We start from the raw sequence: 25325 nt of genomic DNA on the forward strand, positions 1-25325 counted from the left end.
TGATTTTTTTCATCGTACTTGAATTCAAAGTTCTTAAAGTCTTCTTTAATTTGAACTCTGTAGTTCTCAATGAATATGACCGCCAGTTATCTCTTTGTAATAACTTTGTAACTGATACAAGAAACTCGTACCATCTTCATATTTAAATGCATTACATGACCTTCATCAAAGTGTTATATTATCAAACCTTGCTTTTGCACTTCTTTCTATTAAAAATTCCTAAGTTTCTGTCTATTACAAAACACTGTAGCTGAACTGAGATTTTTCTTATTACAAATATTACGCTCATCTATTTTCTAACATCCTAACTTAAAAGATAATAATTTTCATCGGATTTTGCGAACGATTCTAAGACGTTGTTACAAAACCTAAACTCTAAGCAACGTTAAATCAAGCTGAATTGTCGTCTCTATCAAAACAGAAAATAATTTTTGTACTCCATTCAATCATTTTTAGTTTGCACAGATCCTATGGGATTAGAAAATGGATTAATACTCGACAGCCAAATTTCAGCATCCTCAAGTTACAGTCCAGCTTTTGCTCCCGATCAAATAAAACTTGGATCAGATTCAATCTGGGTAGCAGCTGTTGCTGACGAAAACCAATACATCCAGGTAAATTCACTATGGCTCAATCGTAAGACTTAAAATCCATATATCTTTGCAAGATAAAGGTAACCTAAAATCATTTTTACATACTTACAATATACAGGCTGTCCAAAAAATACTTGACGCATTTTAAAAATTTATAGAAAACTAACAAATTGTCGAATGAATATACTCCATAATACTTCACAGGTTCAAAACAATTTCCGACATCGCAGAAAAAATGCAAAAAAAAAAAAACTATGTCATGCAAGGTATTTAACCGTTTTGTTAAACGAAAAACAATACCTTTCATTACCAGAGCTATATGTGTACCACTTGTGGACATAGAATAAACGTGAGTACCGTTTAGATTACCTGGTTAGATGTAGTTTGAGCAAAATACGATGCACATATTGAGCTGTAGTATTGAAAGGTACTGCTTTCCGTTTGATATAATGATTAAACACCTCTCATGAAGTTTGTCTTTCTTACCGTTACAATACAGCGATTAGTTATAATTACACTTTTCTCCTTCCCCCGCCTTATTTTACGATGTCATAAAAAAATCTTGATCCTTTGAAGTGTTACAGTGCAAACTGCATATTCATACGAGAATTTGATGCTTTTTAGTGAATTTTTGAAATGCGTCAAGAACTTTTCGGACATCCTGTTCGTTTAAGAAGATGAAACCTCTTTAAACTGATATCCTCTTAAACCATACCACCTTAAGTCGACTTATGTTATTTTTCCCCTGTAGTGCAGAGTTACCACACTTTAACGTACCAGTATAAATATTATTAATTTCTTACGTTATAATGTAAATAATGTAAAAGAAAATACATTAACGTTTGAAGTAAAAAGAACTCGTTATGTATTAGTTAATGAAATTTTCTGTGTAAATGATCGTCAATAAATCCTAAAACTCTTTTCAAGAAACATTAATTTTGAAAATTATTCTCGGTCATTTTTCTGCGATTAATAAAGGATTGTGCACTGCTTTTTAATAGATTGTAACCTGAGCATGAGATTGTGATTTTACAATTTTCTTCTTTTGATTTTAAATTGTTAAAAAAATTTTATAAATCAAAAAAGTGCACAACTTTTCTTTCCCTGTCATCTTCTATTTCATCGTTAGAATTTTTTATATTTTATGATATTGACGAATATTGGAATCTTAATTTTTCTTGACTATTCTGCGCTTCCAAAAAAAAAAACCATCTGTCCTCTAAGAAATTGCCAAAGAGGTTGACATTTTTTGAAAAATCCTTGACTCAAGGAGTTATTGCACGTTTTGAAAACGAAACCAAGCTTTATCCCTGCTTGAGATTTTTATTTTCAGAAGAACATTTGTTATAAAACTCGTAAGCCCGGCGCTGCAGGTACCATGCCTGGGATCAGTTCCTATGGCGCCAAGAGCCCTGAAAGAGCATTTATCCTTTACTGAACCGAAATTACAAAAACAGCTGAAATAATCTTTCATGAATTTGCGCATGAGCCGTGACATTAAAGGTCACAAAAAAAAATATTTATTTGAAATTGATATTTTACAAGATAGTAATTTAAAGGCCAAATCTGTGAAATTCGATCCCCATTGGTCACTACGCAATTCCCGTTACTATAGAAAACTTAAAATTTCTTTTTTTAGATAAAGCTTACGATGCTGCAATGTTTTGTTAAAACGTGCAGAACAAATTGTACGATTTTGTATTTAAAACGACTTTCGATTTCATTCATACCAAGTTGTACTCAATTTTAGGAATCTTTTAAAACTATTAATCATATCACAATTGAATCCAGTTTGAGTATTCTTGCTATTTGTATCTAGGATTGTTCAGCTTCCGGTAGTAGTAAGGAAAAAAAACTCACAAAGCTGTCTTCAGCGCACCATTCAGTCGGCTAAACCACGTGTGGTGTGAACTTCCGTCAAACTTCCGAAAAGTGAATTTCTATCAACACCTGCGATGACTTCTGGTACGGAGGTCAGCGCTAGCTAGCGGCAATCCAACGATGGTGATGTTATGGCAATGGAATCACACTCGCGTCCTGAATAACAAATGATAATAATTTTTAAAACAGCACTACCTAGCGGCCATCCAACGAAGGCGTTACTATGGCAACGGATCTAGTCAATTCAAATCCAATTGCTAATTGGTTAATTTCAAAGCTTAAATTTAGATATTAACCAATTGTTTAATTGTTCACTATTAATTTTTAATACCTTCGATAAGTGGTAGTAACCTCCATACCAACATTGACTAGTCCTCGCTTTGAGTTCATTTTTTCTGTATGTTAAAAGCGAGAAAGCTATAGTAGGTATTTAGTACTATGGAGGCGTTGGTTTGACACACGAAACATTACTATTTTGTTGCCATAATTCAGTTGTCATGGTTCAAAGCATGACATCTCTTCGAATAAGTGAAGTAATTTATGTGCTTGTTTTGAACCATAAGTTAGAGTTTTCAATTTACTCTCTTTTTTTTTCCTTTAATTCCCATTTTAGGTGGATTTCATCGATTCTCAAAATGTTTCTGGGATCCTAACAAAAGGAAGAGAAGACATTCCGCAATGGGTTACTGCATTTGCCGTCGGTTACAGTAACGATGGATTAAGATGGAGTAAAATTATGGACGACGACAATTCAATCCTGGTAAATAAATAATAAAAAAAAAACTCTACATTTAATATCTGCTTTAATCAGCCTGGTTTCCGAAGTAATTTCTTCAGCGTTCGCCAGACTCAAATAACCTGAATGGGCTTCGTGAGCCTTTAAAACGAAGGTTGTTTGCTTTCACAGGCATAAATATTAGTTGCATTTCTTACGTTGGCTTTACTTTGGATTTGAATAGAAACAACGTTTTCACATCTTTTATTCAAATAATATAATTCCAGTTCCCTTTTCGGCACTAAAACAAGCGAGGATATTTCTGTCGAATAATTTTTTTAACCTTTTTTTTAAGACAAATAATATGAATTTTGCCTGAATACAGCGATAAGGACAGAATATATTGTATTAGTACCAAGACAATTTGTTATTAACATTTCAAGCACAAATCACAGGTTATGTTTCATATAAATATTTTTAGCCATGTTCATAGTTTAAGGAAATAAATTAAAAAGGTGAGTATCTATCTAATCATAAACTTCAATTTAAAGATAATATGTCTACTTTTTACAAGAAAAACAGTTAAGTAGCAATTATTTGCAGGATTCGTAAGTATTTGCAGGATTCGCAAAGAAATTCTTAACATTCAAGTTTTTTCTTATAAAAAAAATGTTATTACTGTAATAAAACTTAATATATGTTCGTTTATTTTAAAAGCTTATGGTAATTAAACATTAAGAGCGCACAAATTTTGATGAAATTTGAATTAACATTAAAGAAGTTTCGTTTTACCGTTTGATTTGACTTTGCTATCGTCATATTTTTAACTCGTGTCATACAATAAAATTGGCGAAAATGTTCATGATTATTCTTAAAAAATAGTTAAATATGTCCTCTAAACTCAAGTTTTATACAAGAAAGGTTCATAAAGTGAATGTATCATTTTTATTGCAAGTTTATATTTACAAGAGTAAACTTCTTTTAAACACTTAGTGAAAATCGCTTTTGTTTACTTAATTTGAAGCAAAGCAGTTTTCAATCAGTAGACATTCAATTGGATGCTATGGACTGAATTATAATCATTAATCCAACAGTAGTGCAAAATTAGTGTAATGAAAAAGGAAATTGGAAGTGGAGTTACAAGTACATCCGAAAAAACCACCATATCAACATTTGATGTATTTATAAGATGAGAATCATTACCAATATGTTTAAGTATCTGGCAAAGTTCCTAAACGTTAATTCATGCTTGTGCGGAAGATGTATATATGTTGCTGTGAGAGCCTCAGATGTGGTAACTGTCGACACTTTAGCCGGTGAATATCAACATTTACATGATAAAAGCATCGACGAAAAACAATATAAAAGTAAAGTATATTCCCGGAAAATCAGCTGTGAAAGTTGAAAATTCTCTGATTTCGGTTATGCACAGTATTATATATTCAATAATGATTTAATTTAAGAAAACTGATTGCACGTCATTTACATTACTATCAGAAGTAATTAAAAATGCCATACGCTCGAATTTTACATTGCGTGTACTCCAGAAAAGATAGAAAATTATAGTAAGCATTTAGCTATAAATTTCTATACGCTTTGCCAAAATTAATTTTCTAGAAATAATAAGAAATCAATTTTCTGCAGGAATTTTCTGCGAATTATGATCAATACTCTTCTGTCACGAACATGTTTCCAGCAACGATTAGAACTCGTTTTCTGAGGCTTTTCCCGAGCAAGTGGAAGAACTGGATTAGTATGAAAATGGAAATTCTGGGCTGTTATCACCCAGAGCGTAAGTATTAACGTGATGCGTATTGGTTCATAAAATTTTAGAAAAACAGACGTTTAATCTAGAAATTGATAAGAGAAATTCTTCCTGAATATAAAATATAAATTACAACATTATGACACTTTATTTTTATGTTTTGCGATTAAAAACAAGATGTTATAAAATCAAGAACAATGTTTCAAATATTTAAGCATTTTTAACAAGAAGTTCTGCCTGAAACTAAACTAGCTTATTGTACGTTTTACCAACATTTATAGTCTAACACCTAATCTGCATCGTGGGAAGGTACAGGGCAGTAACTGCTTTTTTTTTTTTTTTTTTTTTTTTTTTGTCATTGATTGGGCATCAGCTTTATCAGACTAGCTTGCATTTTTGATTCCCGCTGGAAAAAATCGCGAAAAAAAAGTCGAATTCCAACGTTTCTGTATTGTTAGTAGTGAATCCAAAACGCATTTATTTAAATATCTGGAAAACACTTTTCTGCAGATACTGCCGTTAACCTGCCCACGGCAAAATTACTCTCTTTCTCTCTCTTTCTCTTTATCGGCTAAAACTGCAAATTATTTAAAATACACATTTTTAAATTTTAAAACCGTCTTTTTTATGTAAAAAGAAATCATTAAAAAAAAACGAAATCAATTATTTTTCTCCTACTATTACGCGTGATGTTACTGTAAATAAAACCGTTATAAGAAAGTCAATTTTCTTTACAAGGTCAAACTTAAAAGTTACCTTACGCAATTTCTTCTAACCAAGACTCTGTATTCTGCTGCCAAGAATTGCCAGTCTGTCCTAGTACTCGCAAAAATAGGACTGTATGCTTGCAGTATATGCCTGCGATTAGGTATCGCAGTAACATAGAAGGAAATTTAACCCTTAAATGCCTGATTTCAAAAAAAAACCATAAAATACGTTCTTTGTCTTTTAAACTTCAGTTTAAATAATGAGAAAAATACTTTAAATATCATAGATTAATTTAGATATGTTTTATGGTTAAACAACCACTTGGCAAAATCAGGGTTTTTCTTTAAAAAAAAAAAGCAATTTTCCTTCAAATGTCCTAAAACATTGGTAAAAATTCTAAATTTCTTATTGTTTAGGTAGTAGTAAAATTTATTCAACATAGAATTAGATATTTTCAAGCGTACTATACTTTAAATAAAAAAGTCCTACATTTGTCAATGCCGGAAAAAGATATCCGTTTTTGTTCTCCATCAGATTATTGCATTTATAAGTTTAAAACTAAATTAATCGCATCTTCAGTGAGTATTCTCTTGGTTATCGGTAACTACAGAGTTTCAGTTTGTTCTTACAGTATTTTAGAAGACTAAATTGGGTATGTTGCCAAATGGCAACATGATGTAGTCAGGGTTAAAGCTCTTTTGAGGAACTAATTTTGTTTTTGTTAACTAAAAAAAGATAAAAATAGTCCAAATTGTTAAATATAGATACATATACCTGTGTGTGTATTTCATTTCACGTATTTTGCTTGATACATTTTATGCAGCTTGCCGTGATCCAATGGGCCTTGAAAACGGATTAGTTACAGATCATCAGTTCTCAGCGTCATCTGAAAATTCAGAACTCTCTACTGCGGCAAATAGCCGCTTCTCGTTAGATTCAGCGTGGTCTCCGGAAAAAGATGACAAAAATTCTTTTCTGCAAGTAAGTGAAAATCAAGTCTAAAATATTTTTTTGAGAAATCGTGCAATAAAAATTAATTTACAATTACTTCAATAATCTGGCTTGTCGATATCGACGCAAGTGTGTCTTTCGTCACGTAGTTATAACTATTTCTCTATTTTCCATGGTATATCCACACTTTGCAACAAGTGCGATCTTTTAAACTTTTGTCCTTTCAGTTCTTGAAGTAGAAAACTTTTCTCTGACGTGCAGTTACCATCTTCTAAGATTTTTTGTCATTAAGAGACACAAAGCTTTTCATAACATGAAACTCCCAGAAGTAAAAGAAAGAACAAAAAGCAAAACAAAAATTAAACACATACAGAGAAATAATTTTAGAAATGCAAAAGCAGAATGTGGCATTAAAACATTAAAAGATTCAAACATAGATGAAATCTCTGAAAACAGGGAGATTTTATTATTCGAAACGTTGGTCACTTTAGAAAGAAGATATCGCCTATCGAAGTAATTTCATCCTTATAGCAAAAATTAATAACCTTGTATCAATACACAAGGTTCATTTTCCTCTATTAACAATAATGAACACTCTAATGAAATGTTCAATGAAAATAAATGGTTAGAAAGTGTGACAAATGTAAGACGCCTGCTTTTGATGAGTATTTTTGTTGAGAATTCAAATTCTTTCAATAAGAGGAAGCTTGCTTTTGAAGTATAAGGGTTTTAATTTGTGCTACACTGCAAAAACGATTCAGAACCGTTCCTGAAAAATAATGGGCAACTGATGTGCCTAATTTCGGTCAGTAACATATCTTGAAAAAGCCAGGAATGTTTCCCGCTAAAATTAGTAACCTTCATGAAATTATCCAGGAAGCCTCCTAAAAATTCAAAAATCTTCCCGTGTAAAGCCAATCGTGTCTCTGGAGTTTTAGAGTAAACTTAGTTAGGTGTAATTTAATAGCTTAGCACCTTCCTGATTTATCAAGAAACTTCCAAAAACAGTATTGGAAACACGGCCAAAGCTAAGACAAAACAGCAAGAAAGTATTAAGAAAGTTACTCTTTTGCAATTCTTGCGAAGCTACGCTGTCCATGAACTTATTCGCTCAATTTGTGGGAACTTAATCAGTTTGAAAGGGCCGCAATCGAACTGAAACCAATACACTTTCGAAATACGCTCAGTTAATCTTTAAACTAGGAGCTAAAAATATTTTTCACAACAGTGAGAAGTCAATTCAGGAAACTTTTTGACAGAGATACTTGATTTTTCCAGAAAGTGGATAAAAAACGATCAAATCCCGAAACGTTACACGGAAATAGTAACGTTTCGGAATTTTTTTACAATATAAAAGGTAAAAATTACTCTGATAAACAAAACCTTTTTTCTTGGTCGACAGCACCGTCGCTTGTATTTTGTGTTTCTCTTTGACCGAGATAACGAAATTGACAGGTCAAGAAGTCCAGCTGACTTTCACTGCAGGAAATGAAAGAACTGCAGATTAACAAACCGCTATAGGGGGCGCAAGGTGTAGAAACGTAATTGAAAAGACTAAACATATTTTTTTAAAAAATGAAATAGAACTTTAAACTGCTAAAAGAAAAACATTTGTTTGTTGCCACTTAAAGCATTTGCTTTTAATGTCTGAAATATGAGAGTCGAAGCGTACAATCTGAGCCATTACCTGACCCTCCTTATTTATTATTTAAATTAAATTATTAGTAAATAGGTAGTTAGTTTTATTATAATCGCTTATTAAGGCATAAGTAAAGACCTGTTACTCTGTTGTTTTTAAGATCGGACAGTACTTTTTATTAAAAATGACAGTTTTTGGAAGTTTTCTGAATAATCTCTGAAACAAATATTCACCGAAAATGTTTAATTTGCTCAATCTGTATTTCATTACTCAAACAACATTCGCTTCTGCGACTCTTTATTTTTTATGCTACAATGCTGGTGAATATTATGTAGGTACAAAAGTCCGCTTGAAAAAACCGAAATACTAAAGGCCTAACCAAACGAATAATTATGAATGAGGTAGTACAAAAAACTCCTAATTATCCGCTATCTTTCTTACTTTCAAAAAAAAAGCAATAGAAAAAAAATATGTTTCTTCGGCGATGATTAGCTGAATGTAGATAAATGCACACATTTTAACTTAACAAGTGCAAAATCTATTTTAACTCATTCCTATTTCGTTTTTCCTTCTCCCTTCCAAAGTTACCGAAATCTGAATTGCTGAAACCCGATTTTCAGATCTAAACTGCTTACTGCTTCAAATCTATGCTATTTATTTTAGTTTCACCTTAATTTTATTGCATTTTGAATCTACACAACTTAGTTCGTAAACGAATGACAGGACCCCAGTGTTGAAAAATTTCTTTTCCTCTTTCCTGTCCTTTTGGTGTAATGTAGTTCGATCTGTTGCAGTTAATCTTTTTGCTGTCTTTGCTGGCATATGTGTGTAATTCCGATTGCAATAATAAGCGATTTTTTTTTTTGTAGCGTTAACATACATTTTTTATACACACTTATCATTTTAGAGATAGTTAAATGTATGCGAACGCTATTATTCTTTTTAAGCCATTATATACTATCGCATCGTTTTTAGCTAATTTAGTACAATCCGCCTCAAAAGTTTAGACACTATGCCTTTTTTCACATTACGATCAAAAGTGTGTTTTTTTTATAGCGGAAATGCATCAAAATGAATGAAATATATCTGCTAATTTAGTTTTTGAATGATATTAATAAGGTAGAAACGTATTAATATCACTCCACTTATCTTATTAATATATGGAAACCACTATATAGGGTTTCATTTTAAAACTAAGAAAAATCGAAAGTCTCGCAAATATAGACACAACTCAGCTTTTATGCAAATTTTTTTGAAATTTGAAAGCGATGCTTCAAGTCACGTCACGTGTGACGTTAGGAAGAAGTGTGAGAGAGATAATTTAAATGCTTTCTTCTGTCACTTTTCGAAATGCCAAGAACTTCTCATTCAACGTTGAGTGAAGAACGCATCACATGGCAAATGAAAGCTCAGGGCTCGAATATAAGTGACATCTCAGCGAATTTGAGTAGGTCAAAGAGAAGCATTTATAGAATTCTTGCAAGTAAAGATAAAATGCAGCGGAAAAAACGATCTGGGAATCCTCGTTCAACAAATAAACGAGGTGACAGACGTATACTTCAAATGGTGTCTCGTGAGGGTCTCTCTTTGCGCAAGGTTGAAGTAATGTCTGGACTTCGAGTTTCAAAAAACACGACAAGTTTCAAAAGATAGGATCCACTGAAGAAATAGAAACAGCCCTCATCTTATTTTGAAAACGATAGTTAAGAGAGAAGGTGGTTTGGCAGATCGTCATAAAATCAAACGATTAGAATGGGCAAAAAAAACATATGTCATTCGGAAGTAAGTGGCTTTCTCTCATGTTTTCTGACGAGAAAAATTGGAATTTAGATCGCCCGGATGCATATAAACAACCTTTACTCAGCTAGGGACCTTGTAATGTTTTGGGGACTTCTGATTGGCCAGCAGACGAAGGTGCGTCGACCATGTTTTTTCCCTACATCCAGCGCACGTGAACAAATTTCGTTCCTCAGAAATTCTGAACTCACAAGTTTAAATGTTTTTGGTACCCCTCTTCCCTCGAATATTGTCTGGAAGATCTTGTTTTAAAATGAAACACTAATTAGATTTAGACAATGCAAAATAAGCATTAAAGGATATGGATGACATTTGTTCATGGTAGCCAATCAGCAGTCTTCAAATTTTTGCATGATCTCTAGCAAAGTAAAGGTTGTTTACATGCCGCCCGGATGGATGGGCTTATTATTGGCATGATTCGAGAAAAGAGCCAAGAATTTTTTTTCAGCAGGCAGCAAGATGGAAAATCTGTGACAGTCTGCGTCTTATTTGTGGTCAAAGATCAAACATCATTAGCGATTTAATGTGGAAAACAAACATCGATAAACTATCAGGAAACATTGAAAAACAATTTGTTGCCGTTTTATGTCATCGTAGGTGGTAGAGACTGCATATTTTAGCAAGATAACGCATCCATACATGCATCGCCTTCCACAAAAGCATGGTTCAATCGATAAAACCTTTTTGTTATGGTTTGGTCAGCGTTAAGTCCCGATTTAAATCCAATCGAAAATGTTTGGGGAGTTTTAAGTCTCCGGGTTTATGCAAATTCGAAGCAATATTTCTCCGTCGAGGAACTGAAAGCTGCCATAAAGAAAGAAGGATAAAATATTAAACCCGAACTGCTTCAAAACCTTGTTGAATCAATGGAAAATCGAGATTATAGCCTTATTTATGGTAAAGGAAACACGATTACGCATTAAAATTATAATTATTATATAAACTTCAGCAGTTTTTCTAATTGTGACTAAACTGTTAAGACATAAAATTTCTATGATGTTTAATACTTTTGTTTAAATTTTTTGTGCATAAAGCAAATGCGACTTTTTTTTATATTCATGTTGTTTTTTGTGCTTATAAAAAAAAAAATGATGCAGTTTATGATCAGTTTTCAGTTTTTCATATTTAAAACGCACGTTTAGTTAGGGGACTAAATTTTTGAGACAGACTGTAGTATCCACGAATTCGCTTCTCCGCGGTTACCGTGGCGCACGTTTCGGCGGGTAATCGACAGTTTACTGTAGATACAGGCACTCAATGAAATATTATTGACTAAGAACAAAACTGTCCTGTACTCCATGAGTTGTAGTTCCTTCTCCAGTAGGGACCCCATCATCCAGTGTTTCGATGCGGTATATCGTTATTTATTCGATTGTACACTGACAGATCACCTGCATTTACGATATCCCACAAATATCTCAAAACAGCAAAGAATTAGACAAGTAATCACTCACCCACACAGCACGCGGAGAATGAATGAAATTTTCAAACTATTGTCTTCAGAAGGATTTCTGTTCCAAAGTACCCCATAGGCCCTTTTTCCTGATATTCTTTTCATAGTGTATTGACAACTTGTTATTCATGTTATATTTATTATATTTTATATTTTATGTTAAAATTTTAAAATGTTCAAAATTCTGTATTATGTTATTTTATTCTGTATTTTGTTACTGTTTTCTAAATTCCATACTCTGTTACTTTGGAATTAAATTAAAAAAAGTCGCAACTTCCCGGGGGTTCCTAATCTGGGCAAGTCACTACTGTGATAGAAACAGGGGACCCTCGGGTGTGATGTGATGATGTTTCGATGCGGCTTTTTCTTCCGTCGAATTACTAATCGCTATTAAAGGACGCTGATTTCTCTGTCCGCCAGATCCTCCGGTGTCCTAATAAGGCGAACCATGGCTTTATAAGGCTACGATCTACTTTTCTAGGTTATCAAATCAGAGGGGAAAATGACGGTACACAACGACATTTTTCTTTTAGAATCCATCAACTACAGTGCTGACCAAATTATTAAACTAACACTGTTTTAAAAGCAAATTCTTTATTGGTTACATAACTATAGATACATTAACGAACAGTGAAATAATTAGCTAATATTTAGTATGCATTCCCTTGTTCTTGACGAGTCTTTTTGGAATTTTTTTCACAAGGTTTACACCATTTCTTGACTTTTTAAAAAAGGAGGTAAAAAACTGTTTATACTCACTATTATTTATACTCACATAAACATACTCACTAATTACCTAAAACTAACTTTAAATATAACAGAACACACTAATAAAAAGAACTAGTGAACTGTTTAAGCTGATTGAGGTTATGTTCCTGGTAGGTAGATAAACAAAAAACATAAACAAAGCAGACAGTGCTGCCACCTGCAAACATTAAATTATGCTAAAATAAAGTAATAGTCAGTGTACAGTATGTACTGTACTTTAACAGTAAAATAAATAGTATTTTAGTACAAATAGTGTACAAAAAACAAAAAAAAAGTAGTCTCTTTAGTCTAAAAATTTGGCCAGCACTGTACATCAATCAGGCTTTAAGAACAACAAACAACATTGTTTATAATAAAGTCAGAACAAACAACGTAAGTAGAAGCAAATTTGTAAATTACAGCAGATACGTGTTTCGGCGTTACAGGGAACGCCTTTTTCAATGCAAAAAATAATGAGCTTATGGATGAAAAGACATCCGACAAAAGCCAAGAGCAGATAAGCATGCAGCTTAAAAGATAAAAACAGCGGATTAGCCAAACACCAATGACAAAGTTATAAACCGATCAGGAACCAATAGGAATGCAAGCAAAGGCCAGGAGCTTTCTCTTAGGTACGAACCCAGAAAGAAAGAATTCAATTGGACAAGGATTAAGCCGAAGCTTAAACAAAAACTTACCGTAAAAAGAAGATAGTGTAGTCTGGACGTCCTGTGAGTACACTCTTGCTTGTTGATTAAAAAACTGCTTGTTAACAACGCTTTATCATTAGTTAGGCTTTATTAGAACAATGAAGTCACGATGAAGCAAATTATTGTTATACTGCATCAAAAATTGGGATTGCTTTTTCGTTCTGGCACAACCATTTAATACCAACAACGAATTTACAACATCAATTTAATCTTCACTCCTTAATTAGTTTAGACTGCAATCATTTCTAATCGAGCTTTTTAATATTTATAACTAATTTCTAAAAACGAAATATAAATCTTTTCTTTAAAAGGAGTACTATTATTTTTTTTAATCCAATTCCTTCTCTCAAACTGTACTTCAATAAATTCCAACTGTTAATGAACTGTGCGGAAGATTTAAAAATAAAACTTTTTAATTCATGAGTGTACAACCATAGAAGAGAAAAAATATAGAACTAATTTGCAAATAAGCCAATTTAACAGTTAAAACTAATCTCTAAAAACGAAGTACGATACTTTCACGAAAAAAAGATAACTATTAACTAATTTTCTAAAATTATATCGAATTCATCCCTTCAAACTGTACTTCAGTTAATTAACTATTCGAAAGATTTAAACTATTCGAGAGTTTTCATATTTAAGATATTCTTTCGAATTTATAAGCAACTAATCGAAAAAGAAGCAAATTATAGAACTGAACTACAACAAACCTTTTCACCAAAATAAAATTTCAGATCTGAAGAGCTAAAAAGGAAAGAGTCAGTTGAAATAAAAACCACGTTTATACAAATCAAATGTAGATTATTTTCAGCTATTCTCTTCTTTTTTTTAATGTTAGTAAACAAAAAAAAATATTATTAAACAACTAAAATAAAATAAAATAATAATAATAACTTTTTGAATGTGAATCACTTACGCCATAAAATCGTTTGATGCTTTTGGGTGAAAAATAAAGCACTTAAAATTTATTGAATCAAAACAGCCTATTCAAACAATAACTTGCTAATTTTATGTCTACAGAAAAAAATGCATTTCTTTTCATACATAGTATATTTGTTTTTATTTTTTAATAAAAAGCTTAAAATGGGTTTAGAGTCTCCAATTCTTAGAATTTTGTGGCGCTAAAAAAATTGCTTCAATGATATTGGTTTTTTGATAAAAAGATTTGAATGTTGAGATGAAAAGTTTCTCCCGTAAGCACTGATTTTGAAATATTTGACTTTATCAAAAAATTCCCTTAACTTTGGCAAAACAAAAAATAATTAAGTGCACATGGACGTTATCATCAAACCTCTTTCCAATAAATCTTGTTCGAAGTAAATCCACCTGTTGTACAAAGATTTATAGAGATTAACATCTGAAGTGGTTTATTATTTTTATTTTTAGATTGATCTATTGGTACCAATGAAATTAACTGGAATCGTCACAAGAGGTGATGCCAATAACCAACAGTGGGTGAAAACCTTTTTCGTGTCATACAGCAATGACAGTATAAATTGGAAAAAAGTGCAGAACACTGATGGTCGAGCTAAGGTAAGCATCTCTTTTATACAGTCTATTGTATGCTGCCACTATTATATACTAGCAGTACCCATACGACTTTGCCCGTAGTAGAAAAAAGGTTATTTGTTTCGACTGTGTATTTAGAAAATGATGGATAATGACTTTCTCGCCATTATGCTATGTTAATTTGGTCTTCCAGGTTATGGTAATTTGCTCGGTGAAATGGGGTTAAAATTGGAATAGAAAGAACACAAACTCGAATTTTCGAAAAAGCGCTTCGATGTGCACACCTTCATGTTTCAAACTAATTTTAAAAGAAATGTCATGAAAATCGCCGAGCGGTTTAGGCGCTATGCGCGTCACAGAGATCCGGACAGATATCCTGACAGGGATCTAGATATCTAGACAAACTTTGAGCTTTATAATAATACTAGTGGTATCCGCACGACTTTGCCCGTAGTCGAAAAATTAAAAGGTCATTTGGTTCATCTGTATATTTACAATTAATGGATGATGAATTTATCGCTAATTTGCTATGTTAAATGGCTCGCCCATGTTACGGTTCCACGTTATGATAATTCTGTAATTTACGGTTCCACGTTGTGATAATTTGCTCGGCAAAATTTTCTTAAAAACTGGAATAGAAAAAGGACAAAATCGAATTTTCAAAAAATCGCTTCCAGGTTCGCACCCCTATGCTACAAACTGACTTTGTGCCAAATTTCATGAAAATCGACCGAACTGTCTTGGCGCTATGCGCGTCACAGATATCCAGACAGACAGACAGAGATCCAGGTAGACTTTCAGCTTTATTATTAGTAAAGAATAAAGAAAAAGATGGCGAGGTACTTATTTTTTCAAATGGATTAGTAATATTTTCCAACAAATAGGATCAGAAAATCCAACTAATTTTGTTGGCAGGATTTTCCGACTTCTAATAAATGCCACCGGCGCTCAGGGATCTGGAAAACGCTGGACAATTAAACAAAACCGTTGGAAAATCAAATATTTACTTGAACTTAGAAGACAAGTAATAATTTCTTGTTACGTGATTTGCGTAAAATATTTTGTACTCCTAAATGATGAAAACAGAATCGATAGAGAAGAATCAAAGAGCAAAATTTGCAAATGAGGGCGAACACGTGTCACTGATGAGTTGCAAAGAATCCTTCTTCAATGCAGAAGAAATGAGAAGAAAACTCACTTCTTTTGTATAGGTTTTACCTGTCACCACGAAACACGACATTTGCTTTATGAACGTTGTTTTTATCATTTACATTTTTTATTTTGTATAAAACATTTACGTTTGTGAAGAAACAACTAATGGACAAACTAACGTTGTTATAGTACTAAAAGCGAAACCTCTTGTATGCTTATTTTTCAGAGAGGCCAATATTGCTGTTCAATTTATTTCAATACATTAAGTGTCTTTAATAAGTTTCAGTGTGTAATAATCGGGCTGAAGCCAAAAAATAAAAAATGAAGGCATATTTCTGAAAATGCAGTGAATTAGAAAACAACCAATGGTTGACTTTAGAACAAACAGAATAAACTAGCCAGGAAAAAAAACTTTTCCTGGCCTTTTCCTTGTTTTCCTTACTGTGACGATACAGCAAGCAATGTAAATTATTTATAATTTGTTTTTCTTTCCTTTTTTTTACAATTTCATAAAGAATGCTTGAACGTGTGAAGTATTGTGACGCAAACCGCATATTCATACGAAAATTTGTTGATTTTCTATGAATTTTTAAAATGTGTCAAGGACTTTTCAGACACCCTGTATATAAACCCAGTAGGATGAAATACTCAACAAAGGTAGGAGCATAAAATATGAACGAAGTCCACGATTTCATTCTTTACCGGTTTAACATGGTTTTTCAGCGTTTTTCATCTTGATTTCATTTTTCTCGTTTATATCTTTCACCACTGACTGCCTTCTAACCATTTGTTTTATTTAAAGACTAAATTTATCCTTCATGTGTCTCGTTTCACTCGAATTACTATCCCAAAACTCAGAATTTTATACATTTGTAAAGTTTTCTTTGCAGCCAAAAAACGGATATGCGATACTTTTTGCAATTTGTGTCCATAACTAAATTGTTTTTTTTTCACTGAATTTTTAGCAGTGGGTAGAATCTAAATACTTGCTTGTTTCCCCAGAAAGTTGAAGTTTATTGGTTGGTTGGTTGGTTGGTTTGATTTTTATGGCACAAGAGCCCTTGAGGGCTATACTGCGCCAAAAGTTTATTGAATCTAGCTCTAGCTGTTGTCTCATGCTGTTGGAAATTCTGTACCTCAAAGCCAAGTTAGCGCATTTTCTTCTATAACTACTTTTCAGGAGAGCGTTAAAACGTTTGTCTGCTGAATACAAAGGTTGGAACTCCTGCTTTCAAAGCACTGGCAAATAATTATGAAGACGTTTTTTTATATAGAATTATGTTGTTGTGACTAAATGCGGTACTCTATGGGACAAACACATCATCTAATACCCTCGAGGGCTACTATACCTACTTCCCTTAGTTGATGGGAGGGGACATGAACGCCATTTTCTCCCCGCTGAACAGCTCACAACCACTTACGACACTTGATGGCGTGAAGTCAGGTATGAGACCTGGTTGGTGGTTCCCATCGCTGGCTTAATTTACCACCCCCAAGTCTCTGACCAGATACAGATCTAGCCACTGGAATCTTTATGCAATGTAGTAATAACATGATAATCGCTATTTTCCAACCTTTATTTTAATCTGACGAAAAATGAGCAAATAAGTTTTCTGCTGCAAGATGATTAAAGTGAAAAACCAACGTACATAAAGCACAAATTCACAAGAAAATACAGCGTATACAGCTGTTTCAAAGCTACAGTGAAGCTTCTTCATCATTTCAAAAAAAAAACTCACCACACAACAAGATAATCGTGAGAGAACTGAACGTCACCACGTAGACACCGGTACATATAACAAATGAGTCACCCGGGGCTAACTTGTTTTTTGCTGATTGGTTGGTTGTCGTCTCTTGTCTTGAATTCCTATAGGCTGACCCATTTGGTATGTGTAGTGGTTTCCACGTGGTGACGTTCAGTTTTCTCACTACTTTCTAGTTGTGTGATGAGTTTTTTGTACTGATGAAGAGGTTTCATAGCCTTAAAATAGCTAATGCTGTATTTTCTTGGAAAATTTACGTTATTCTGATTCTGAGGTACAGAATTTTCGGGTTTTGGTTGGTGACATTAGAGTCAATAACTCAATGAATGTTTTTAATGATAATTCATTAATTTAGGAATTTATTGCAAATAAAGACGACGATTCACCTGTGATAAATACATTTCCAATACCCATCAACAGTAGATATGTCCGAGTGCTACCTACAGATTGGCATCGATGGGTAAGCATGAAAGTTGAGCTTTTGGGATGCTTCCAACAACAAAGTAAGTATAGTTTAATCAGAATCTTTTGTGATTGATATTTTATATAACTGTTTGAAACCACTCGGTGAAATTCTGAATTTCATCTTCAAAGGAGTAAAAAAAATTAAGCTATTTAATCAAAACCGAAGGAAAATTGACAGTGTTTTATTAATTAAAACCAACTTAAACGCTTATCTATAAAATTTAGTTTACAATGTTTGAAACTAACAGAAAGTACCTAATACATATCCACTGCACATTATTAAACCTTACATAAACTGAAATCTTTGAAGATTCATCTTCAATTTCAATCAATAGAAGATCTTGAAATTTATCAAATAAAAAAAAAACTCTTCAAACATGCCTATCATTTAAGGGAGGCAAGAGGGTTTGGCTGGCTTTTGAAATGTAATGAAAGGATGATCTAGAGTCCGTCTCGATACCCCTTTCAAGGAGAAAATGCGCAGCCCTCTCTCCCTGTTCATATATCACGAAATTTAAGGACAGTTATTTGTGCGTACTAACTTAGTTCTTTTTTAAGTAATATGTGTTAAGTACGTACTCTCTCTAATATATCTCTTCCTTTTCTAAATATTTGAAGTAACAAGCCTGTGTTTTAATCATTGCACCATCCTTTTAATTTCATTTCTCTTGTAATATTCATGATGAGCTAAAACTTTAACTTTAAATTTCCCATTCATAGTATTTCAAATATATTCTTTCAATTGCGAAACTCTTTTCAATATCTCTGCAATCTGCACTACAAGATTTATTTCATGCAAATTAGTTGTCGAAATAATTTTAACAATTTATTTCGTAACATTAAAGGCGAAGATGATTTACTATTATTATTTCCAACTGACTGGTGTATATTACTGATAAGTTAACTGACTTTCCTAATAAGATGTAGCTAAGCATTTAGCACGTAAATTTGATGTGACTTTCAATACTACCACGTTTTTTATAAGAAACAATAACAGAACTCATCTATATTGCATTTAGAATTTTTATTAACTGAGCTTGAAACCGTAAGAAATTAGTTCTTAGTTTATTTGTTATTATTTTTCTTTTAAAACTTGGGAAGAAACGTTGTAAAAAAATACTGCTGTTTTATCACAATAAAATCTTATTTCAATACCAATCAGTAGCGAATTTTAGAGGGGGTGGCCACAGTGGGCACGTGTCCGTCCCAAAAGAACAAATTAGTTTAAAAATCACATTTAATATTTTAAACTGTTATTTAAAAAAAAAATTGTCGTTTTATACTATGATGCAAACAGAGAAGGTGTCGGTTACCATCCAAGCTGGTTTGCCAAAACATATTCTGTCAGCTGAAATACTATACTTCCGATTTCTTCTTGTAATTTTCATCTATTGTAAAATATGTTTACCTCTTGGTCAACATATGTACGGTCTCATATGTATGGGTCAACGTTGTAACTGCTCATGTTGCCATCAGGTTAAAACATGATCTTAGTTTAGTGCAGGGCAGTTTGGCGATCAAATCTGCGTCTTTCACTTCTTTCTTACTGCTATATAGTATGGGGGGGTGACCTCCAGTATAAGGACAACCCTCTCTTGTGGTTTTCCAAACCGAGAAAATCTTTGTAACTGTTTGAGTTCAGAGCAGAGAAGTATGAGAGCTTTTTTTTTTTTTTTTTTTTTTTTCAAGGTTAGTAAATAAATTTATAGTAGAAATCTGATGGTGCTGTATGCAGATATGTTGTCCAGTAGGATGGGCCGAAAAACAACTTCTTTTTTATTTCGATGATGGGTAGTGCGGAAAAGGTGCCATTGGTGGAACTGAGTGCACGTAAAAAGTTTGAATTTTTTCTGACAATTCCTTGATCTGCCGTAACTGGGTTGAAGTTTCGTAAAAATGCTGTTATCAGGTGTCATACCGGGAGTTCGTTCGTATGAAAAATTGTAGACCAAATGTTGCAGTTCTATTTTTATTTCCTTCTTTTTTTAAACACCTGCAATGACACCGTTGTTTTTTGTTTTCATGTTCTTACGGCAGTGCCGTTTCACGCGACTGTTCTTAGTTCAGAGATAATTACTTCGTTCTTATTTTGAAATATTTACCAGTGAGTAAGAACGAATTCTGCATTACTCCCGTTGGTTTTGAACGCTAATCAGAGAGCTGCACTAAGTTTTCTAATAGCATATACTTTATACGAAATAAGTAGTTAATTTATAACACACCACGCATCAAAAAATGCATCACGTGTGATAAAACCATAGAATTATGGGAGAAAAATATGGTGAGAACAAAATTTTTACTATCTGAGAATTTTTATTGAAAACGTTAAAAAACTGAAAATTGACAAAACTTCTACTCATTTGTAGCAAAAGAAAGAGCTATACCACACACCCCAAAATTATTATGGGAGTTTAGTGCCTCTAATAGTACCTTTTCCGCGCGACTCATCAACGAAAATAAAAGCATACTATTTTTACTAATTTTGGCTAAAAACATGAAACAACAGTATTTTTTCGAAACTTCAACCCAGTTGCGGCAGATCAAGGAATTGTCAGAAAAAATTCAAATTTTTTTATGTGCACTTTTCTTCACCAATGGCACCTCTTCCGCACTACCCATCATCGAAATAAAAAAAAAGTTGTTTTTCGGTCCACCCTATAGCACAGGGAAGAAATTATTGCGGAATATGGGGTAAAGTGAAACATTTAAGATGACTGAGCTTTTTCAAGTGAACAAATTGAAAATCTTTTTTGAGAATGATAGTGCATAAAGAAAGAAAATTGTATTTTATAATAAAACTTGCATTGAAATAGTATTTTTTATTTTCGGCAGTAAATTTTTTATGGGGCAAAGGGAAAAATGAAATATTTTTACAATGAAATATTTTCTCTTCGATTATAAAAAAAAAATACTTTTAATCAAATAAATCAGTAAATAAAAAGTTGAATGAAAAATGAAAATGTACTGAAAAAATTAAACGAATAATTAAATTAATTAATTTATGCATGAGGACAAATAAATGAGTTAGTAAAAGAGTGAATGAATAAGAAAACAAGTGAATGAATGAATGAATAAATAAGTGAATTACCATATTAAAGTAAGTTAATAAAGTAATTGATTAAAGATGCGTAAGAAATTTAATAAATGATTAAATAATTAAACGAAATTAACTATTTCACTTTGCCCCCCCCCTTCCACTTTGCCTCGCATGTACTTGTATAGTTGTACAAAATATTTAAAACACAAATGAGCTTAATATTAACCAAATAAATTCTGCACCGAACATTGGAAAGTCTCAATTGATATTTAAACTGTTAATTACAAGAACTTTATCATTTTTTAATACCAAAAATCCTTTTCGACTTACAACAAAATATTACAATATGAGTATCAATTTTTGTAAATTGCTTGTACTATCATATTCTTAGATTTTCACAGGTAATTTTCTCTTAACTGAAATACACTACATATGTTACTACATAGTTAAGATATTACTAGATAAGTAGAGTAAGAGAAAGAAGAGTAAAGACTAGAAGAAAGAAGACTAGAAGAGTAAAATTTCACCATTTTACTTTGCCGTGCTATTTCACTTTGCCCCACAATCCCCTACTACTAAAACTGAAGGTAGCTCACGTTTTAAAAGCGTTTCTTTCTTACTAGACTGCCGAGACCCAATGGGATTGGAAAATGGTATGATATCTAACGGGCAAATTACGGCTTCTTCTGCTTTGAACATCGAAGCTACTTCTGAACATGTGCGCATCAGTGATCAATCCGGATGGCAGCCCGACTCTTTAGATCAACATCCTTACATACAAGTACTTATGCATTTTCTACTCTTGCTATTTTTCTTTAATTGATGTTTTCAGTTTCCTTACCGAAGTCGTAGCTTAAAAAATACAGTGAAATATATATATATATATATTTTAAGAGCAAAATATAACTTTTTGCATAGGAATGTGTGTAGAAGAAACATTTTTCACAGCTTTAGAATTCAGGTTTTTTACTTTTGCTTTGCATTTGTCTGAAGTATTAAAACAATCAGTGAAAATATATGTATGCTGTCAATTTCAAGTAGAATTAGAGGTAATTCAAGCCCAAAGAAAACCCGAAGAACAACATCAATTTCACTATGTTGCATTCGTAGTGCCAGGTTTGATACGTTCTAGTTATTCTCTGAAGTAACAAATTTTTCACTTTAACGGTATATATACAGAGCGAGTGGTGAATACGGACGAGCATTAAAGTCTTCGAAATAAAAGTTGCATATTTCTTCTCATTTAAAATATTTAGGTATAAAAGTGATTGTTTTCATGTTTTGAAATTAAACACAAAACTACATTACGATGATTTAATTTCTATAGGAGAAATTTATCTCTGTTACAGGTTGATTTCCTGGAACCACGCAATGTTAGCGCTGTAGTTACTAAAGGTGTCAAAGATGAGGACAAATGGGTAACTGAATATAAGATTCTTTACAGCAATGATGGTCATCAGTGGAGTCCTATACTCGACGATTATTTGGAAGACATTGTAAGTTGTTTGTTTGTGATGTATTTTCATTCCATGTTATTAGGGATGAAACCTATAACACATGCATGTCCCTATTTTTCAAAATATGTTTAGTTAATAGTCCTAGAAAAAATAATAGCAATATGATTTACTTTGTTGAATTTTCGAAGGTAAGACAGCCAAGTAAGACCACCCTAAATTTCGTGGCTCAATATCTCACGTATTTATTATTCAGTTGGCTGCAACGTTTGCACAATCATCGGCTAACACAACGACATTTCCCTTTTAAATTTCGGTAACTACATAAGCTAGGCTTCAAGAACACTAAATAACTGTTTATATGCTAGTTAACAACAGTGAAGCATGAAAAAACAAAACTTATTATGAAAGAAAATTTATTAGTTTTGAAAACACGCTTTTGTAGTAGCTTTTGTTGATTTGTTGCCTGGTAAAAGCAGACTGTTTGTTGATCAAGTTTTACCATCAGTTAGGCTTTCTGACGACTATGAAATCCAAATCTAGCGAATATTTGTTGTACTACATGAAAAAGAAAATGGGGGTTGGCCTTATTGGTCTACATGGCCTTATTTGGCGCACTCACCTTAGTCGATCATTCACTGTGATCATGATTTTGTTCCAAGTACAAAGCATGAACACTCTGAGCACTCTGTTAGTAATCAGTATATATATTGAAATTTTTGTCGTTCAGTTTTTATAATTTGCTATTTATTAGCTTTGCAAGTTCATACTACAATTTCTTTGCAGATCACATATTCTGTACTTAAATGCTCTTTTAACATATTTTTCCTTTTTTAGCCTACTTTCCCAGTAAAAGTCAGAGAAAGAAGAAAAAAGTATGAAAGAAGGCTTAATGCATCTTAAAAATATCCCGAAAAACAAAAAAAAAGTCAAAAATAAATAAAATAGTTAGATAAATATTGAAAAAATTAAAAATTGGAAAGTAGGGTATTGAGATGGGGAAAAATGTCTGTCGGTCGGTCTGTCGGTCTGTCTGTCGGTCTGTCTGTCGGTCTGTCTGTCTCCCCCCCCCCCCCAATAACTTTTGAATGAATAGTCCGACTCGAACAATTTTTTTTTTGTTAGAAAGATCTCGGCGAGGACATCCCATTCCCATAATTCATTTTTTGATTTGAACAATTTTTCGTTCAATTTTGAACAGTTCAAAAAAACTTAACATTAGCGCCTACGGGGAAATTCAAATCAAATATAAATCTTGAACTTAGAGGCGAAGTGGCTCCAAACAAACTTTATAGGGAAAAGCTTTTGATGAAAAACATGTATCGAAAATATCTTTTTGATTTGAACAAGTTTTCGTTCAATTTTGAACAGTTCAAGTCTCTTAACATTAGCGCCTACGGGGAAACTGAAAGTCAATGTAGATTCCGTACTTGAAGGCGGATTTACTTCAAACAAATTTTGTTGGAAATAGCTCTTGACGCCAAACTCCAGACATCGACTCAGAGAATTTAGGGGCACTTGACTCCGACTCAGACTCCTGTGCTCGACAATTAATCGGACTCCAACTCCCCGACTTCGTAGCTTTGGCAAAAATTTATACACGGAGGACAAATGACTGACTCCGTTTCTTAGATATTCGACTCCGACTCCTTTACCCCAAAATGAGATTGACTCCGACTCTGCAGCTATGGTTTTGACTGTGAAATAATTATTATTGATTTGACTTGTTTTTATTTTTACGCTTAAGTTTTTATTTAGGTATTCAGTTTTCGGCGAATAAACTCGAAGTCATTTATGTTTCTACATAAAAATGTGCGCAGACGATTTTTTTTTTTTTTACAATGAAAATTATTTCTTTAAGTTGACATTTTATTTTTTTATTCATTTTTTTAAGTGCATTAATTCATTTAAAAAATTGTTTTGGGCAACAGGGGAAAAAAAACGGTTTTTTTTTTTTTTTTTTTTTGATATGTATTTATTTTAATGAGCTTATTAATTTTAATTATTGTTTTTTCGTTTTGAAAGCTGTTAAAGTTTTTTTAATGGAAAAAAGTGTATTAGCTGCTTTGTTTAAAAGTTGCTGCTATTTTATTTGTTCGGTTTTTTTTTTTTTTTACGCATCTAATTTTTTTTTTTTTTTTAGATGAGTGAGGAATATTTTATTCCTAGAAACCAGCTTCAAGTATTTTGAAAATATGTTTGAAAACATTTGCGATTTTAGCTATTTTTGAGAATATTGATCAGATACTAGAAAGTAGTATGGGTATACGGGAAAGTAGGCTCGTCTAGTTCTAGACAGAACTTCTTGTTTTTTCTTTTCATTTCCAATGCAGAAAGTACAGGGACAATAGACAATGTAAAATACAGAACTAAAAGTCAGATATAAGTTCTCTATCTTCTCAAAAGCAGAAAAAAGCAGAAGAACCACAAAGGCTTGTATTGTTTATTTATTTTTCCAAAATGTAAAGCAAATTTTCAGCCAGTAAATGCAAAAGGTGCACAATAGTGTCTTTCCCTGGAATAAGACATTTTTAAGAACGTTTCAGGTATATAGTCACTAAACTTCTTTTCAAGATTTTCAAATCTAAATTTTTCTTTCCCTTGACTTATTTTTTTAATTTAAGTGTAGGAAGTGGTGCAGACTCAGACGAGAATTTTTTTTTCCCATTTAGATATTTCCTGGAAACACGGATAGGAACTCCCCCGTCGTTAACATATTTCCTGAAGATGTTGATGCTCGTTTTTTCCGATTGGTTCCACTCAAATTCGAAAATGGCCCTGGTTTGAGAATGGAACTACTTGGATGTTATCATCCATATGGTAAGATCATCACAACGTTGAACTTTGAACTGTACTGCATCTGTCTTAAATTATATGTGAGGCGATTAGAGATAAAGTGGGACTTGATTCACTTAAACTCTGAACACCTCATTTATGAACGCAACACTTCATTTCCGAAATCAAATTACGTTCAGAGCTAAAGCGA

At 32.6% G+C, this 25325-nt stretch overlaps 1 protein-coding gene across 1 annotated transcript in view; it reads left to right on the forward strand.

Annotated features, from left to right (window-relative positions):
* Window positions 1–25325, forward strand: part of LOC129223130 (uncharacterized) — a 408522-nt gene that overhangs the window by 255678 nt on the left and 127519 nt on the right. The window contains exons 44-52 of the mRNA XM_054857696.1: window positions 457–614; window positions 3088–3234; window positions 4834–4981; window positions 6486–6643; window positions 14346–14492; window positions 17739–17886; window positions 21509–21666; window positions 22235–22381; window positions 25012–25159. Of these exons, the coding sequence (XP_054713671.1) occupies window positions 457–614; window positions 3088–3234; window positions 4834–4981; window positions 6486–6643; window positions 14346–14492; window positions 17739–17886; window positions 21509–21666; window positions 22235–22381; window positions 25012–25159 (1359 nt within the window). The remainder of the gene's footprint in view (window positions 1–456; window positions 615–3087; window positions 3235–4833; window positions 4982–6485; window positions 6644–14345; window positions 14493–17738; window positions 17887–21508; window positions 21667–22234; window positions 22382–25011; window positions 25160–25325) is intronic.

The sequence above is a fragment of the Uloborus diversus genome, chromosome 5 (genome assembly GCF_026930045.1).
Source record: "Uloborus diversus isolate 005 chromosome 5, Udiv.v.3.1, whole genome shotgun sequence".
Taxonomy (NCBI): domain Eukaryota; kingdom Metazoa; phylum Arthropoda; class Arachnida; order Araneae; family Uloboridae; genus Uloborus; species Uloborus diversus.